General features: G+C 46.7%; 1 protein-coding gene across 1 annotated transcript; it reads left to right on the forward strand.

Moving 5' to 3' along the window:
• Positions 1-1,760: 1,760 nt before the first annotated feature.
• On the forward strand, positions 1,761-19,300 carry LOC142557989 (uncharacterized). The gene is made up of 6 exons (XM_075670161.1): positions 1,761-1,930; positions 3,825-4,168; positions 7,552-7,743; positions 17,182-17,395; positions 18,156-18,431; positions 19,015-19,300. Exons 1-6 carry the CDS (start codon positions 1,820-1,822, stop codon positions 19,246-19,248), a joined length of 1,371 nt encoding a protein of 456 aa, XP_075526276.1. The 5' UTR covers positions 1,761-1,819; the 3' UTR covers positions 19,249-19,300.
• The last annotated feature ends 289 nt before the right edge of the window (positions 19,301-19,589 follow it).

Raw genomic sequence — 19,589 nt, forward strand, 5'->3', positions numbered from 1 at the left:
CCAAGGCTGCCGTGCTCTACAGAAGGTGTCTGGCGGCTTCGATGGAGCACCACGCCGATGCCCTGGTCGCCTTCCTACAAGATCTAGGCCTCGGCACTTTCGATGACCACGTCGAGAACCCGGTCGGGCTTGCCATCAAGCTCGACCTGTATTACGACCTCAAGGCGAGTCCACAGGAACCTTTGTCACTTGCACAGAGAAACGAATACAGATACTTCGTGAGTTCTCTGTGTAAGTCGCATAACACTATCTATTTCTCATCGCTACTTCCTGGCACTGTGAATAAGGCGTTTTTCACCTACTTGTTGCAGCAACGAAGACATGCAGCTCGGATATGTGTAAAACTTTAAGCGGGAAAGGATAATTAAATTCTCATCTCTCATAATATTGAACTACCGTAAAGTGCTGCGCATCATTATGACCTGGACCGTCAAATTTCGAAGCCGTTAAATAGGACGAAATTTTTTCTTAAAATGGTAAGAAAGTACGCGGTCCCCAGGCTCTGTGAGAATCGGCTGATGTGATGCTTTCATTGCTCCTTTCGAAAGAGGCTGTTCTTGTTCAGTTACCATTTGGAACCATGACGCACGCGGCAATGCCCGACGTGTTTACACCGCAACACCTCGCTCAACGTAAACTTGAGCTGCTGCAACACAGCGGACACGTTCGACACCAAACCAGTATACCGCGCACCGCATGCCCACCGAGCCAAATTCGCCGCACACGGGATGTTTCTCCAAGTGCGTGTTCACACATGCAAACGACAAGGTTAGGCACCGCTGCTGTCTCATCATCGAATAACGACGCCACCCATGTTCACCTTTACGAGCAAGCGTCTTCGCTCGCGTTCCAAACAGCGAAAGCTTCGCTTCCGAAACCTGTCCTGTATAACCGGTCTACGCGATTGTCTAACAAAACCTTCAGAGGTTCCAGTGTCCTCCTATGTCATTTACCTCTGCTGTAGTCGTCGCGGCACCCTGAATTTACAGCTCAGCGGCTGTAGTTGTAGCTCACGGCTACATCGTCGAGCGCGAGGTGTGCAGCGACGCTGGTGTACCAAGATTTTAGTGCCCGTTAAAGTATACGCGTGTACGGAGTTATTCTGAAGCCCTCTGCTACGGATTACATCAGGGCCGCTGTGCGCTTCAGGAAGTAAAACATGATCAGTCAGCCCCTTTTGAGCACAGGGACGCGGGTCCCGTTCCCGGTCGAGGCGGCCGCATTTAATTATTCGCTGCTCAATGCAAAAATACTATAGTGTGCTTAGACCATAGGTGCACGGTGTAGAACGCCCAAATGGCCGAAGTAAATCTGGAACACCGCGCCACGGCTGCAACCAGAGTTGAATAATACCAATCTCTAAACGAGACATCATCAAAGACAAGCTAAACCGGGCCTTCAAGCCTCTCCTCCGAGTGGCATGCTCTTATGCTTTACGATTCATTATTCATCCCGCGATGCCAATAAAGGAAGTCCAGGCGCAGGCACACAGTGACAATGTTGTATTGACGATTATCCATGTGCCATAAAACCATAAAACCATATCCATAAATCCAAGACGCACAGAAGGATCTTTCAGTGCTGATAATTATGAACATATGCCAAAAAAAAAAAGAACAACGAGCACCCAGAGGAACGCTGCCCACATATTCTGGCGCGTTTATTTTGCTTACGGACATTCACCTACTATCGCCGAACTTTTAGGCTTATTGTCACGGCGCCTCTGGCAACGCACTCCTTCTTTGGCTTCGTTCAGACGCTGTTCGACTTGCGTCGCCACCCGACATGGCGGCGACAAGACGGCCGACCGCTACTATCCATGGGCCGGCGCAGTGACCTTGAACCGTGGCGCCGCGAGCGGAGTCGCATGCGCCGCGACCTGGCATACCTGAAGTTCGTAAAGAGATACGTCAATGTAATTCTGGTGCAGGTGAGTGCGGGGTAACGCAGTGGTGGCGGTTGTTGTCACTCGCTTCCGGCTAGCTTGGCGATGAAGAATCTGACCACGTAATATCAGCTAAACAGCGGAGCACGGGACAGCATACAGGTAATAAAAAAAATTACAAGAAGGAACTCTGGCGCTGCGACCGCTCAGCTACAATAGTGGATGAAGATTAATACATAGATTTGTCTATTCTTCAACCTTCTCGATTGAGACGTTCTTGTGGCTCTGCCTCTTAACCATTTAACTGGCAGCTCAACAATTTTCTTAACCTAACATAGTTTGCACAAACAAGAAACTTATATTAGTGTGTGCCTCTCAATTTACACCTGTGTATGTGTCTGCTCAACAGTGGCATTCACAAAACTGTCAATCGTGAGCACCAGCAAATGTTTTGAAGGCAAAACTGGAAGACCTCGCCATTCACTTCTTAATGCACGTGAGGGTCATATTGTCGCCAATGCGATTTTTTTTTCTTTTGTTTAAGCAAGATGGTTTTTTTTAACCCCGTAGAGGTACATCTAAAGAACATGAATTGACCTTGCCAAAGCAGGTATCAAACACAAGTTTTTGACCATATTGACCTCCAACCAGCTGGTCAACAACATTTTTGACCTACTGTATCTCACTTAGTTTTTAGACACTCTTCAATATTTTAGCTGGTGTGTATTTGAGCAATATAGAGAAGAATTAAAGTAATAAAAATATTCTAGGCCAAGTCTCTCTTGTCAGATAGAGGGTTAAGGATGATCTTTCTAAATTTGAAAGAAAATCATTATTCTAGACGCATGAAGGCAAAAAGTTTCAGCACGCAGGCATGGTCATTGTGAATTGCTCCTTTATAAAGCAATATTTTATTGACAGTGGTTCAATTTACAAAAACACAGCGCCGTAGGTAGGGCGCCAGAAGGTCGAATTTTAGGCAAATACATGCACTCCCAATCTTTCCCATGTTTTTCAACCACCAAACTTGGGGGCTTGCTGCACTCAAGCGCTACAGTTTCTTCCCGTAAATTTTTTACATGACCCCATTACCAATTGTGCAATCAATACCTCGTTCGGGTCATGTTCGGCTCAAATGATGGCTGGCAGGATTCAAGTCTCGTTTCCTTATGTTCGACCACCATTTGTTGCATACAGGTTTTGCCCCACCGCTGCCGCAGCGCTACTTAACTCGCAGCTGACGCCGCGTAGCTTTGAATGCTGCGTTGTATTGCCCTAAGGGCGCGTTGTGGATCTGACTTGAACATTCACTTGCTTGTTGCTTGCTTTTTTTGAAAGCGTAGTCATATATTCGTTCATTCATCACCTGTGCTCACCATCACCATCACCAGTGCTTGGCTATATTCATCAGCCCTACGACAACCATCATTAGCTTCAGCCTATTTTATATAGTCAGCCATTTTATGGCCACTGTACGACCAAGGCCTCCCACAGCTATCTCCAGTTAATGCCTCTCGTAAGTTTAGCGACTCCACCATACACCTGCGAATTTCCTCTCCTTATCACACCATCTAATCATCTGCCGTCGCCGACAGCATTTGTCCGTACCCTGACATCCGTTTTGTTTTCCACACAGACCACCAGTTACACAGCTGCACTCTGCAATACAAGATCCGCCAAACTACACTCTCGTTCTTGTAATCTGAACTAGTACAGCCGCTGCACCAATACGCTCTCAAACCCGCACCACCGTCTTACTACCCCTTGATGTTAGTTTCATTCTTTTGGTATGGGCCAACTAGCCGATAAATACCTTCCACTCAAGGAACAGAAAGTGATTTTGTCTAGCCGGCCCAAACCGTCAATGCCGCCAACGCAGATATCAGAAGACGCGACAAGGCCTTGCGCATTTAGCCGCACCTGTCCGTCATTATTACAGGCTAACATCAGCGCCGACACCAACGAAACTGCGCGCCAAACTCGCACGGTAGACCGAATCGCGCGCCGCATCGCGGGCACGGAAGAAATCGTGCTTGAGATGACCGCGCTCATCCCCGACGATGACCCCAGCCAGTATCACGCCATCGTTCCTCTGCTGCCGAGCGGCAGCGCCTCACTGTGGCCGCCATCGCTAGCAATCAACAACTTCAGCGAGGTGGCCGTGGGCCACCCGGCCGTGCTTGGCTATCAAGACTTTCTTCTGTACGACCTGCCACCCTTCGGCGCAACTGGCTACGTCACCTGGGAGCTGGTGCGTCAGCTGCTTCCGCTGGCAGACCAGAAGTGAGTGACCCCCGACATTGTAAAAAAAAAAAAAAAGCTGATGGTTTGTATATGATCGGGATTAACCAAAAATCGAGCACGTTTTTTTTTTATTCTCGTTAACCCGACATTGGGAGAGTTTCAGAAAATAGCTGACACACATTTTGGGGACGCTGCAGGCCAGCCGGTACAAAAGAACGCAGAAGTCGTACGAAGGCGTTAGGCGTTCTGGTGTGCAAAAGCCGCTTGACGAGGATATTTGTGTTGCTCATTATTCTGGTTGTTTCGTATTTTGCAAAGAAATGGGAAATGCTCATTGCACACGGCGTTGGCACAGTGGCCCTGCTGCTGCGCGCGGGATCGCTGCTTCACATCCTGCTACTTAGGCAGCGTTCCGATGGAGGAAGTACGTGAAGGGAATACAGGGCTCAAACCTTCTAAAGCCATATAAATAAATGAACGTAACAAAAATTGTTCAATGGTAAGTTTCGGACGCAAGAACTCTAGCAGAGGAGCCCTATATTGAAACCATCATGCCACGGTCGCACACGTTCACAAACGACACAGGGCACCAACCTTACGAATTTCTTGCTGGCGAGCCAGCGCGTTGAGACGCTTGGCATGTTTTGATTTGGTCACCTCGATGGGCCATACTGCTGCAGTTTGTAGCGATCTTGCGTCTAGCGATCGAACGGGATACGAGACTCTCGGCATTGCCTGACTGTAGACTGCGTTCGACCAACTAGGTATGTATCGGGTGGCCCATCATCCGGCCCCACTGCAAATTTTGGCATCACTCTGGACGCTAAGAAACACCGTCTAAGGAGAGTTTTTGCCGAGAGTTTTTGAAATCGGTTTGTTATTGGTCGAGATGGAAGAAACCATCTGTCGTGCTGCCACCGCCAAGAGTCAAGCGTCGCTGCCAGCGGAGACTCTCCCTCCCTCTGCTTCGACATACCATTCCCAAAGCGCTGTTCATTGCCGGCCTTCTTTCATACTGGAGACGAGGGACGTCGTGTACCCTGCCTCCCCTTTCTTTTGGAGGGAAGCTGCTAAGGGCTTCACTCCCAATAAATCCCATAAGAAATCCCAATAATCCCAATAATCACGAAAAATCACAATAAAGAAAGGCGTCAAGCAGGGAGATACGATCTCTCCAATGCTATTCCCAGCGTGTTTACAGGAGGTATTCAGAGACCTGGATTGGGAAGAATTGTGGATAAGAATTAATGAAGAATACCTTAGTAACCTGAGATTCGCTGATGATATTGCCTTGCTTAGTAACTCTGGGGACCAAGTGCAAGACATGCTCACGGACCTGGAGAGGCAAAGCAGAAGGGTGGGTCTAAAAATTAATCTGCAGAAAACTAAAGTAATGTTTAACAGTCTCGGAAGAGAACAGCAGTTTACGATAGGTAGCGAGGCTCTAGAAGTCGTAAGGGAATACATCTACTTGGCGCAGGTAGTCACTGTGGATCCGTATCATGAGACTGAAATAATCAAAAGAATAAGAATGGGCTGGGGTGCATTTGGCAGGCATTCTCAGATGATGAACAGCAGGTTGCCATTATCCCTCAAGCGAAAAGTGTATAACAGCTGTGTCTTACCAGTACTCACGTACGGGGCAGAAACCTGGAGGCTTACGAAAAGGGTTCTACTTAAATTGAGGACGACGAAACGAGCTATGGAAACAAGAATGATGGGTGTAACGTTAAGGGATAAGAAAAGAGGAGATTGGGTGAGGGAACAAACGCGAGTTAATGACATCTTAGTTGAAATCAAAAAAAAAGAAATGGGCATGGGCAGGACATGTAATGAGGAGGGAAGATAACCTATGGTCATTAAGGGTTACGGACTGGATTCCAAGGGAAGGGAAGCGTAGCAGGGGGCGGCAGAAAGTTAGGTTGGCGGATGAGATTAAGAAGTTTGCAGGGACGACATGGCCACAATTACTACATGACCGGGGTACATGACCGCCTTTGCCCTGCAGTGTGTTTAACCAGGCTGATGATTATTATTATGATGATGATGATGATGATGATGATCACGCTAAGGGCTAGTTCCCCCCAGGATCGTGTCCATGTGTCGACACAAAACTCGAGCCTTCTTCTCCGGCGTCCGCGTAAGACGTCTTCGTGCCGTCGAGTATGCTCCGTGATTCAGGCGGCCCTACTAGAATAAATCGTCATTGCGTGGGCTGATCCCAAGGTAGTGCGATGTCGGCCGACCCGCGGCGGAGGTGAAGCAGGCGTTAAGCACTCCCCATACGCGGGCCCATCCCGAAGATAAGTGCAATGTCGTGCCGACCCGCGGCGGAGATGCAGTTCGCCATTGAGGGGCCTACATACGCAGCTTCGCTGATCATCGTTCTTCACAGAGTGGCAGGACACTGAGTTTTTCTCTCTCCTTTTTCTGGCGGCGTTGCGACTTCCGCATTAGATCATTGGTGACCGAGTGACGAAAAACGCGCGGCGAAGAGGCACTTGTGCATGTGACTTTGACACTCTGGGTGGGAGCGCGGCTCCCTTGAGAGGAATGGGCGGGGCGTTTGGTTTCAAATTTCAGCTGTTCTCGCGTGCCAACTCGATCACCATTGCGTCATGTGCAGGCTCCACTTGTTGGTTTAAATGGGCCAAGTCTGGTGAGGGGTACTTTAACGTGCCCGCGAGGCTCGGTGGACAAGCGTTTTTACGTTTACCACCTGTAAGAGTGCTCCCGATGTGGGCGGGGGTGAAACGCACGTAATCGTACAAGGTGCCCGCTGTTTTGTCATGTGAAGTGACGAAGTAGCTCGCTGTGAAGTAAAGAATTTCCAGAGTGCTAGAGAATTGAAATCTGGGGTTTTTTCTTGCTCTAATCAGAATGTGTGATTACGAGGCGCGCCGGATAGTGAAAAAGTTCTGTTGAATTTTGAAATCCTCGAGTTCTTTAGCGCAGACTATAATAGAAAGGTAAGTACAAGAGTGTTTTTGCATTCTGCACCTATCGGAACGTTATCGGAACGTAGCTGCCCCGGTGGCAGTCGAACCTGCGACTTCGAGATCAGGACCTCAACGCCATGGCCACTGGTCTGGAGAACTGAAGGCTGCATTTGACGAAGTTCAAGAAAATTTTATTGAACCCCAACGGCTCGAATATGACAAGCTGCCTTGAAATCAATGACGTCATACATTACGTATCAGTACTGGTGTCTCTGTCATAAAATTCGAGAATGAAACTTCGACCTCCATTTTTTCTTTTAATTAGGCAACTAACTGTTGCCGCGAACTTAGCGCATATTTTGAAGAAATACTTATTCAGTCGTAAACTGATTTAGCGTTTCTCTTTAGCGTACACTTTAGGCAAGGTATCAAAAACACGCCACTATCACCTATTCATCGCATTTCCGTGTCTTATCTCCCCAGGTTTTCGCACAGCACAAGCGAGGCCACCTGCTTCGAGGCCGTGTACCGTCTGATGCCTTACCCGAGTGTCATGCCTGGCATGGAAGCGTTGAACTCGTACAAGGGCTGGCAGGAGGCGGAGCTCACCTTCCGAGACGTCGCCGAGGCCCTGGTCAGTTTCATGAAGAAGCAAGGAGTCGCTGTCCGGGCCCAGTGAGTGAGCGTATTGTCATTTCGCACTCGCGGTGAACTGCAAGAAACATCGCCAGAAGTTCGAGTTACGGTCGTAACCCTTTACTGGTATTTAATGTTTGACAGGCTCTTAACCAGGAGAATATGTACCCTGACAGAAAAGCTACACTCGAATAACAAGGACGGTGGCAAGCACAATAGTCGGTAGTCGAAAATTTAGACTCACGAATCAAGCCATCGCGCCGCCCGCAACCAGCGCTGACACTTTGCGTGCCCACGGCAACGCCATAACAGACAGCCTAGTGATCTGAGGAAGCAGTTTTCAGTAGCTTGTACTGCGATTTCACGTCAGTAATTTCACGTTTCCCCTTAAGGTACATGCGTCCAGATTCTTTGGGGGGGGGGGGGGGGGAACCGGCGTCTTTGAACGTATCAGCGCATGCGCTTCTTCAGTGGGTATGGGTACGTATGTCCTGAGCTTGGCTGGACGTTTATAGAGCTGAAGCGAACGTTGATAAAGGCCCGCGTCTGATACCAGACAAAAAGGCCGTATCGTGCCTCCCTATCGAACAGTGTCAGCACATTTCAGCTGCACGCTCAAACTGCTGCAGCGCCTGCTGGACAGTTCTGCTTCCGCTAACAAGACCCTTTCGCTATAGAATTAGTGACAACATTCAAGAAATGTAGGATACGTGGAGGGGCATCTTCCAACGAGCGATAACTTTATAACGGTAATCTGGTGCAAAATGTGACCAACGGAACGAAAAAAAAAACCATAAAGTTTCGTACCACAATTACTGCAGAGAACTGTGGCGCTAGTCTCAATGGGAGCTTCGAGCAGGGCCGTTCAGCCGGCACAGGAATTATGGTTAGCGCATGCATTAGTCTAAACTTCGCCCTTATGTCTTGAGGCGGCATCGTGACTTTGCAAACTGATCGTTTTCACCGAAGGAATGCGTTATGAATAACTAAATAAACGTAACTAAAGTTGTTCAATAGTTGGTGTCGGGCGCAAGAACTCTAGCAGAGGAGCCCTATATTGAAACCATCATGCCACGGTCGCACACGTTCACAAACGACACAGGGCACCCTTATGAATTTCTTGCTGGCGAGCCAGCGCGTTGAGACGCTTGGCACGTTTTGATTTGGTCACCTCGATGGGCCATAATGCTGCAGTTTGTAGCGATCTTGCGTCTTCGCAGAGCCTCAGTACCTTCCGCATTTAGAAAAGTATAAATTGCTTTGAAATTAATTAGACCAATGAAGGAAGGTAAAGCGCAATAAACAAAACCACAAGAACGTCTGAATTCATAAGCACGGAGGTCAGAGAAATACGTTTACTAACTATCATTCCCATGGTATCTGAACTATCACAGCGCCAGAGTTTCGTCTAATAGTTAGTCTAGAAAACGATAGGGGAAAAATAATAATGCACGCATGTTAACATAGAGAAGTGCAAGCGTGATTCATGCGGTAACCTTCGAATCCTAGGTCCATACTATCTGTGTCGATCAAACTGCACAAAAAGAATGCTACTGATCAGACCTTCGCCTCGTGAATGAAACGGACACACACTTAAAGGGACACTAAAGCGAAACAATAAATCAGTTTAGACTAATGAAGCATTGTTTGAGAACCCTGCAGGCATTCATTTGAAAACATAGTTTGGTAATTAGATGAGAAAATGAAGGTACAAGTATCAGTATTTGAGTTTCGCACCGAAAGCTCAGCGCTAGTACGTCACCGTGACGCTAGGGATTCCAAAGTATGTTTTCGCCTTTGGGCCGCGTTGGCTGAATAAAGGTTCCCGAAACTTGCCATGTTTAATATTTGGTTCCTTTAGAACACAATGTAGTCTATGTGTACCGCTATATGTAATTAGCAGGCCCTAGAAAATGCCATCAAAATCCAAGACGTCACAGCCCCCAGGTGCGGGAACTTAAGTAGGCGTCGCCACCCGCATTTCGTTCTTGCGCTTTTTCTGGCTTACCGAACGTCTTATCATTGCAAGAGTGGTGTTTTTGGTGTTGTAGAACGGCAATTTACTGATGCAGAAGAAACCATCTTTCACTTTAGTGTCCCTTTAAGAATTCCTTGCATTATGCCAATTCACCGGGCCATCAAACCAAATACAGAAGGAGGAAAATTGTAGCTACATTTAATCAGAAAGGTGCACCTTCAAGAACTGACAGGAGATCACTGAGGCTGTTTTTTTTTCGTTTTATTAATTTTGAGCGGTTCACTCAGTAATTACGCTATAGAGTTTTCAATGCATCGAAAGCGCTGCAAGCAACAATTACATTGCATTTTAATGCAGCACGCGTGAAGTGCAGCGCGGCGTCGGACGTGTGATGCAGGATAACTGGGGAAAGATGACGCAGTTATTTGTGACGCATTTGAGGAAGTCCTGCAGCAAGACGTAATTACGGGAGGGGGCGGGGGGGGGCACATCGCTTTTGACCAGCTTTAGAACAGGACGCCTATGAGCGCAGCCTAGCAAGCATGCGATGGTTATTTGTATAGCGAAAGGCTACTTTCGCTACTCGTATGTGGTCATCACCAAGTGGACAAGAGCACAACACGTTCACAATTCACACTCAACGCACGCCAGCTCTTTTCCACGCAATAGGTACAGAGGGCACACTCACGCAGGTATTACCGCACTCGTGGACGATGGAAGTGAAACGGCGCAACTTTTTGCGCAGACCGTAGGACAGGAAGACACACACACACACACGCACACGCACGCGCACGCACTCACACACACACACAGATGTGTCTGCCTGTGCCATACGGCCTGCGCGAAAAAGCTGCGCTATATTTTCCCATCATGTATGTGCAACAACTAGCCCAAATGCATGCTTTTGCCTTACACGTGAATATACTTAAATTATGGGGTTTTACGAGCCAAAACTACTTTCTGATTATGAGGCACGCCGTAGTGGAGGAATCCGAAAATTTCGACCACCAGGGGTTCTTTAACGTGCACTTAAATCTAAGTACGCAGGTGTTTTCGCATTTCGCCCCCAACGAAAAGCGGCCGCCGTGGCCGGGGTTCGATCCCGCGATCTCAGCAGCCGAACACCATAGCCATTGAGCAACCACGGCGGGTGCGTGAATAGTGAATCATTCGATAAATATTTCGCGTGTTTCTGATTCATTGTTCGCGATAGCCTTTCATTCTAGTGCAGCTGTCGAAGTCTGGAAAGTTTTCACACACGCGCACATCGCTGCACGAAAGGCTACAAGGCAGCGAGTTCGTCACCTTAATAAGCAGCCCTTAACTATACTGATAAGCAGTATGGTTGCTACTCCGAGCTTATGTCTGTCGTCTTGTTCTCTCCCCTTCAATAACGTTGTTTCTTCCGATAAGTAGGCACCGACCGGCGAAAGTTAGCTTATAAACGCAAAAACGAAGAAAAAGAAAGCAAACCACAAATGTTTTCGCGTCGTTACTAAGTTCAGGCGATTCATGCTAACTAAACACGGATAGAGTGGTGATGACTAGACAGCAGATTGGGGTTAGGCACTTTTGAAGAAGATATTACTCGGAAAAGCAGGAGCTAGGCCGGCTACGAAATCTATTATACAGGTTGCCCCAACTATCATGATCCAAGATTTAAAATTGTATAAAAGCCACTTAGCTGGACAGAACAAAGGTAATGTTGTTTGACGTTGCTTGGAGATACGGAGATTATTGCTTGCGTGTTGTTTCGAGGCACTTTGTGTGCTTTCGCGGGCTCCTTTCACGTTCGGAAAAACTTATGTAGCACGTATGGAGCAACAGAAAGCTGTGCTGGGAGTTTTTCATGTTGCTCTCCAATTTTCAGCTAATTAATATTCTACAAATGTATTAATTTATTAAGTATAATTCTGTACATAGGAGATAAATAAAAATAATCTGAGCATCCCGAAGCGATGGCAAACAACATTACCTTGGTTCTGTCCCGCTACGCGGCATTTGCGTGGTTTTTAAATCTTGGTGCATTATAGTTAAGACACCCTGTTTGAAGAGTGGTGCGACAGAGGGATGGAACTCGCAGGTAAAAGCTCTCGTCCTGCATGCAGTGCACACAATTTATGCGATAAATAAGCATGCTTATTTCAGCGCCCTTTCTTGGTAGGTGTATGAAAGTTGCCGCAAAATAGGAGGCCAATGGCACGCCAAAGTGAAACACGGGTGTCTTCTTTTTAAAGACATTTAAACACATTAAAAAAATATAGATCAAATAGATGACAAAGACAGTTGCTTCGGGGTACCACCTCAAATGCTGTGACGCCAACAGGAAACCTTACGCTTTGAATAGTTCGCACGGCAACGGCTGCAATTAAAATATTTACGCTCGAGCTACTTGCGGACCGAGCCAGCTGTTATTTGACGGTTGTCGGTGATAATTAACGCACACGCGCCGGTCCTACAAAGCACTGATGTTTTGATCGATTGCGTCAACGGCAGCGCCAGCGATGCCACGTCGTGAAAATGCAGCGAATCAGTTCAACGTCTGATTGTTTCATCGAGGGCGTTTTGTTGTAGGAATAGTTTCCTCCAAAATTACTCCAGGAAACTCTCGCGCTGAGATCATTCAGCTAACCCGGGGATCATGGTTAGTACACTGATTTACCCGATGTTCGTGCCCGTGGCTTCAGACGTTCTTGTGGCTTTGTTGATGCTACTCTTTACCTGCCTTTATACTGGCCTACATTTCGAAGCAATCTAGTTTTGTTTTTCTTAATGCAGCGGGCAATAATACTCAGTGTAAGTGCATAATCACTGTGTGTAGTAGAGTTCATAACGCTATATTTTGCTGCAAACGATCAGTTTGCCAAGTCGCAAAGCAGTTGGAAGCCATAGGGACGACAGTTTAGGCAAGTAGTTGCGCTAACCATCGTGCCCATGCGAGCTGAGCCAAAGTACTTATTGCAGCCCCCATAGACACTAGCGGCAGTGTTTCCCTCTATCGATTTTTTGTGGAAAATTCCATGGTTGAAGGCACAATGCTGCTCACTCGGATAGATGAAAGTGATATGTTCACTTCGCTAAGCCTATAACTCAGACCGAAGGCGAAATGGCCATTAACACGAGCCTGCTTTCACCCTCTCCTGAACATCTAAAAATTATAATAATGCAAAAACTTGAGTTGATCTTTTTTTTCTTTCTGGGGAGCAATAGGGTAATAACGACGAAACTGCGGATTCAAACGGAAGAAAAGCTGGGGCGTCGTCGCGACAAAGCTGAAGCGACGTGGCGACGACGTCACATCGCTTCAGGATCACCTGGGGCGTGCATCCGGGACGTATGAACCATGTCTGAAGCTATGGTTCATAAGTACCAGATACACAAGAAAAACGAAAAACTTAAATTCGGGGGTTCTCCGTGCCAAACTCGTCACGATATGATTATGAGGCACGCCGTAGTGCATCCGGGATTCGATCCTGCAACCTCGTGCTTACCAACGCAACGCCGTTACCACCAAGCAGCCATAGCGGGTCAGAATAAGGAAACCACGAGAGCTAACGCACACGTTCAAACCCACAAGGCTAACCTAACGTAATCAAGGTCAATTCTAACCTTAACGACGCTGAGTAAAGGTGTTACGAAGAGGGAAGAAAAGAAGCCTAATGGCACTTACCACTGTGCTTCCTGAAAAGAAACGAAGGCACTATTAATCTTTTGATTTATCGTGTTCAGATGTAGAAACGCTAGACACTTGTTCTAAGTGACAGCGTTTTCACGGCAAGGTGCATTGTGAAGCTGCGCACTCTCGTACCTTTTCGGGCTTGTCTTGTCTCCAAAGAATAAACACCTGCCTCGCGTGCTATTCGTTAACGCTCACGAACAACATGCGCGTTATCAGCGCGACTTAGTGGCAGGATTGCGCATCGGGCAAGTTGGTGATTCATAAGCCTAAGTGCACATCACAAAGGTTAAACGTGAACGAGACGAGTGAAAATGACCAGCGCAGTCCCGCGCTTGTCCGTGTCACTCGTCTCGTCCACGTTTAACATTTGCCCCGTGCACTTACGTTTATCACCTACGGCATTCTTGACGGGAACGTTGCGCGTGCTCAGTTTTCAAGGAATGAAACACAAGCAAGATAGATGATGAGATACGCCCAGGCAAAGGGTATACAACAGTCCAATGTGTTTCTTAGTGTGCCCCAAGACGTCACGATTATCTCATTCCTCAATCGTAGACCCAGTGCACTTGGGGCAGTTACCCGGAGTTACTGTAAGACATGAACGTTCTTACGGCAAATATCTTAACGGCGCGGTAAAGTGTTCTTGTTGCTCTGCGCTCGTCCTAGCTGTCTGCTTGTTTCGTTCTCGGCAAGTACTTTGTTTTTCAATTCCGGGCTGCAAACACGAATGCCAGATCCACAACCGACCAGCCCGCCTCACCGCTTAAGGTCCCTTCAGGAACAAACGTATGCTCTTAGTAATGCTTTGTAATTAGTTTGCATTACCTGGCAAGCAGCCGGACTGCTCTCAAACAGCCTTTGAATGAGAAATGCCGCTGCCAAAACGCACACTTGTGAGGCACATATATATATATATATATATATATATATATATATATATATATATATATATATATATATATATATATATATATATATATATATATATATATATATATATATATATATATATATATATACACACATGTAATGCAATGTAATGCAAGGACAGATTCTGTAGGTCCGTTGCATAGGTAGCTGAGGAAACGAAGGAGCACACTTATGAAAATGACATTTATAATGGTTGAACGTTTCGGCCGTTGCACGGCCTTCGTCAGAATAAACCGTTCATTCTGACAAAGGCCGTGCCCCGGCCGGAACGTTCACCCTCTCGTGAAAGCTCTCGTGAAGCAGGTAAATAAATGGTATAAATTTTCACACCTCTTTTTCTGAATTCTTGCAAAAGAACGTGTCGCACAGGCATGCGCTCTCGCTCACCCGTACTACGCAATGCGACAGCTCTTATAACTGGCTCCATTTCTTTCATATTTATTTTAAATTTCGCGCGCGCGCCTTGTTCGATGCCTTTTTGTGAACACGTGCAATAATAAGGAAATGAAACCGCGGCGATCATCTCAACGAGGTGGTTGGCGTTTGCGCCATAAAAGTACACGTGTGATTGCGGTATAAGGATAAAAAAAATATACAGGCACAGAAATGCTAGAAAGGTAAAAAAGGAAAAAGAAGTGAGTATTGCTTTGACAATATTTGGGTATGTTGTGCGGGACGCGAGCGCGGCTGGAAATCAGCAGAAAGAAGCGAGTAATGCGTCCCCGAAGAACAAGCAACAACTGTCTTTATTTGCGCTTGCCCCGATAGCTGCACGCCTTCGTCGTGACGTAAAGCTCTCGACAGTAAGGTGTGTGGAGCGTAGTGCGTTTAACTGACGAAAGACTATGTTGCTAGGGTATAGAAAGATACGCTACAGAAGACGTAAACCTTTGGCGCAGATTACTATATATATATATATATATATATATATATATATATATATATATATATATATATTATATATATATATATATATATATATATATATATATATATATATATATATATATTTTACCAAGTGACTGCCAGAGTGCGAGCACATGGCACGTTTAACGTTGGGTCTTGTTTGACGTTGTCTTGTTGGGTTGGCTCGTGTTTCTACACGCGATAAAAAAATATAAACCCTTTAGGGCGCAAGTTATTTTGGGGCGCAATCGGCACGGCAACGCTTTCGTTTCGTTTCTTGAAAACTTTGCGCTTGCTACTTTCCCGCAAGCATTGGTGCGGAGCGCTGTTACCAAGCATGCCGTTCGTGATTCGGAAGCACACTGCAAAATAATATACACCCTGAAAGGGTGAATGAGGGTGCACATGCGCGTATATAACTCCCATCTTTACGCCCTTTCGAGGTGCAAGTATGGGGGTTGCAGACCGATTTACATCCTTATTCAGTTTGAAGTGGGTAAAATATTTTATAGTCTTTCAGGTACGCAGCGTTAAAAAAAAGAAGGCCACAAGGTACACGATGAATATCGTTGTGCAAACAAATGTACGCCTCAAGGGGCGTCAACATTTTAACGCTACAGCGTTACACGTGTCGCAGAAAATCCAGCGTCGGCATCAGCATCCCATGAGTGAAAATTGCCGTATAGATATATGTATATGCCATGCCTTGCTATAAGACATGTGGTATGTACGGTCTATATTGCCACACCATTCTATCACTAAAGTTGCTTATACCTTCTTACATTCTTGACAAAGTCATTTAGCGGAATCTTGAGAATGACAGCCCCGAAACAAATGACATGAAATAAAACACCGACCGTGCATGTATCTGATGTTAAATCTCCTCAGGCCTAAATATTAAAAGTGCGAAACAATAACAGAGACCAGGAAATGATGTAATTTCTTGCCGCGTTTGTGCACTACCTCCTAAACCGAGCCCCGCAAGATTCCGCGTTTCTGCCAGAAAGCTCGCCTTCGTGCATAATAGCGTTCACCTGCAGCGTTTCCCGGTAAACGTTACGGTTACATAAGCTGCAGTTGCCGGGAAGCGGGAGAAGCAGTCAGGGCAATCTTGAATGAATTGAATTGAATCAATCTTGAAGCAATCTTTGAATGATATCACGTTCCACTCTTTTGAAGGCGGAGCATAAGCGTCCTTCAACATTTTTTTTATGTGTTCAAGAAATGGTATTTTAATACATTTGAGAACAATTACCGAGCGTGGGCGTAGTACTCTAACAGTGCAAGAGACCTGTTCACGCGACGCAAAGTATTTCGGGCGGTACTAATGCATTGATAAACGAGCCGGTCAAAATATCATGGTGTATAAGGTCACCCAAAAAGGCCTCGTAACTAGGCTGTCCCAAAACTAGTAAATTTGACGAATAGTAGTCCCGATCTGTATGGTATCACTTTTATCGATTCAAACTAATGGCGGCGAACTTAGAACTCAAACGCAAGAGAAGGAAAGGCGATAAAACATGCCACCTACTTAGAACTGGTTTATTCTTGCCGAAACAGATGGTTTCGTACCATTAGGAAACAATTAACACTGCAGAAAATACAACGAACAAAAACGTAAGAAAGAAGGTAACACTGAATGCGATATGATCGAAACCTAACGAAAGGAAGACACAGAACGTGGAAATTAACACAGCATGAGCGTATAACGTTTATATTTTTTATTTCTTTGGCATATATTTTTTTTTCATAGCGTTTCCCGTTTTTGTTTTTCTTTTTTAGTTTCTCGTTACCTGTTTTTGGGGGAGCACTCAAACGTAAATTGTATGAAAGCGGTCGTTTCGAAAACAATAAACCAACTGGAAGTCCGCAGCCTACTCTTTGGCATATTTTTCTTTCCGACTCTCGTACTCTATGCGAACATAGTAACACTGGGCTTCAGAACTTACAATATCTGCTCATCGATATCCACGTATGCACCCAGAGCGGCCACATTCACGATGCCCCTCCCCACCGCGCGAGACTTGGACGCCTTCTACGGCGACCTGAGAGTGAACGAGGACTACGGACAGCGCTCCTTCCTGGACGACTACTTGGCCGCGCTCTCTCAAATCCGTAGCAAGGAACTCCTCAGCGTGGTCTACGGGGACTCCGGCTCCTTTTACCCTTCTCCGCCCCCGAGGAACCCAGAAGTGGAGGCAAGTTGCGCATGCCTATCCCGTAACTCTCTTTGTTCTTAAAAGAAAAAAGTAGCCGCTTAGCCTTCAACGCACTAGCGTCCATGGCCAGGCAGGGCCCCGTCATAAACCAGGCCGCTCATACCTTCTCAGCCACCGCATATTAAGTTATTGTAGTAGCAACAGTTGGTGTTGTAGAAATTCTAGTTATCTTAGTATCAGCTGTAGTAATTGTAGTGCAGGTTGCTAGTGCAGTAATAGTTCTCGTAGTAATAGTACTTGTAGTAGCTGTTGTTGTTGTAGAAGTTCTAGTTATATCAGTATTATTTGTAACAGCAGTGCCAGGTTGCTACTGTAGCATTAGTAGTAGTACTCGTAGTAGTAGTACTTGTAGAAGCTGTAGTTATTGTAGAAGGTCTAGTTAGTATTAGTTGTAGTAATAGTAGTGCAGGTTGGGGGGGGCTATGTAGTAGTAGTTCTGTAGTAGTAGTACTTGTAGTAGCTGTAGTTGTTGAGGTTCTAGTTATGAGTATTGGTTGCAGTGCAGGTTGCTACTGTTGTAGTAGTTCCTGTAGTAGTAGTAGTAGCAGTAGTAGTAGTGCTTTCTGCAGCCCTATAGCAGGTTGCTACTGTAGTAGTAGCAGTCGCAGTAGTTGTTCACTGGCGGACGAGGTTCTTTTTCACACCGCTTCACGCATTGCCGGTACGCAAGCCACGATTCCGCACAGATCTGTGGCCGACAGCACGCACGTATCGTGTTTCGCCCGCCGTGTTCCCGCAGGTGACCGCGACTGGCAAAGCGCGCGTTCCTCTGACCTGGCTCCTCCCTCCGCGTTTCGGCGCCGACGCGCCCCAGTCGCTCAACTACGGCGGGTTCGCGATCGAACTGGTCGCAGCTCTTCTCCGCGGAGCGTCGCTGGACCACTCCTGGCTGGAGTGCCTGCAGACGCTTGATCCTCGAGTCGCGATCGCGAGGGAAGACGAGGACAACAGCGACTGGGCTCGCCTGGCTCTGGCCACCGAAGTGGTGGCGGCGTTCGTCGACCGACACCTTGAGGTGGGCAGGCACAGAAAAAAAAACATTGAAAGAGTACTTCGTTATAACAAAGTTGAAGAGGGAGCCATAATTACTTCGTTATATGCAGTGTATCATGTGCTGCAGTATGAACATCTATAAGGATTTTCAGGAAAACGTGTTTCTTTATATCCGGTATTTCCTTGCATCCCGTTTTGTTATAACGAGGTTGGACTGTATATCCCCCCCCCCCAGAAATCGGTACCGCTCACTCTCTAAGTATACGATAGCACATGGACATTGTGATGTCTCTACATGCTGCGCAGGTGTTCGTCACAGGCGACTTTGCGCACTCATTTTTCAAAGGAACATTTTCGCACCCTGTGTCTGCTTTGGAATTTTGTGGCGCAATCGTGTATGCTGAGCACATCTCGAATTTTCTATTAGATACCGCCAAAGCGGGGGAAGTTGTCGACCTATAATGCTATGAACAAATAAGCATAAGTGACCGATACTGGGATCGCACCTCGTGTCTTCCAGCACAGTAGCGCAATGCTGCTTTGCTGGAAGTCATCATCGATCGTTTCTGCGAAATTTTTATTTAATGTTGCTTTCTCCCGTGCAGGTGGGCCAGCCGCTTGTACTTCCCGGGCTGGAGTTCATCAGCGAGGACATGCTCTTCTTCGTGTCTGCCTGCGCGGGAATGTGCGCCAAAAGGGACTCGAGCGCCCCCTACCGCTGCAACCTCATCGCGAAGAGCTCACCGAACTATGCAAGAGCCTTCGGCTGTGGGCGCCGTTCTCGCATGAGCTCTCCGAAGCTCTGCCTGTACTCGAACCGAACGAGAAAGGGCGAGTAAAGAAAGAAGGGTGGCATGTTGGTTCACTGGTGGTTTCTTCGTACAGGGTTACCAGCTCGGAGTGGTAAAAGGAAAACAGCTTGAGTCTATCGGTAATCGCATTACAGTTGACGAAATAAGAGAACACAAGGATGGTTGGTGGAAGCAGCAGCCCTGTTCCAGCCATCTTTTGTCGCTCGTTTGTCGCTTTCTTCAGCAACAATGTCTTCCTCCTAACAGAAGGGGAAAAGGAAAAAGAATGCAGCATGTTCTGGCATTTTCCTATCATCGTCTTTGAACTGGCTGATAGGCAGAATGCGTGTGCATCAACTCATCATCAAAGAGAACACATAAATGTTCTC

The sequence above is a fragment of the Dermacentor variabilis genome, chromosome 9 (assembly GCF_050947875.1).
Source record: "Dermacentor variabilis isolate Ectoservices chromosome 9, ASM5094787v1, whole genome shotgun sequence".
Taxonomy (NCBI): Eukaryota; Metazoa; Arthropoda; class Arachnida; order Ixodida; family Ixodidae; genus Dermacentor; species Dermacentor variabilis.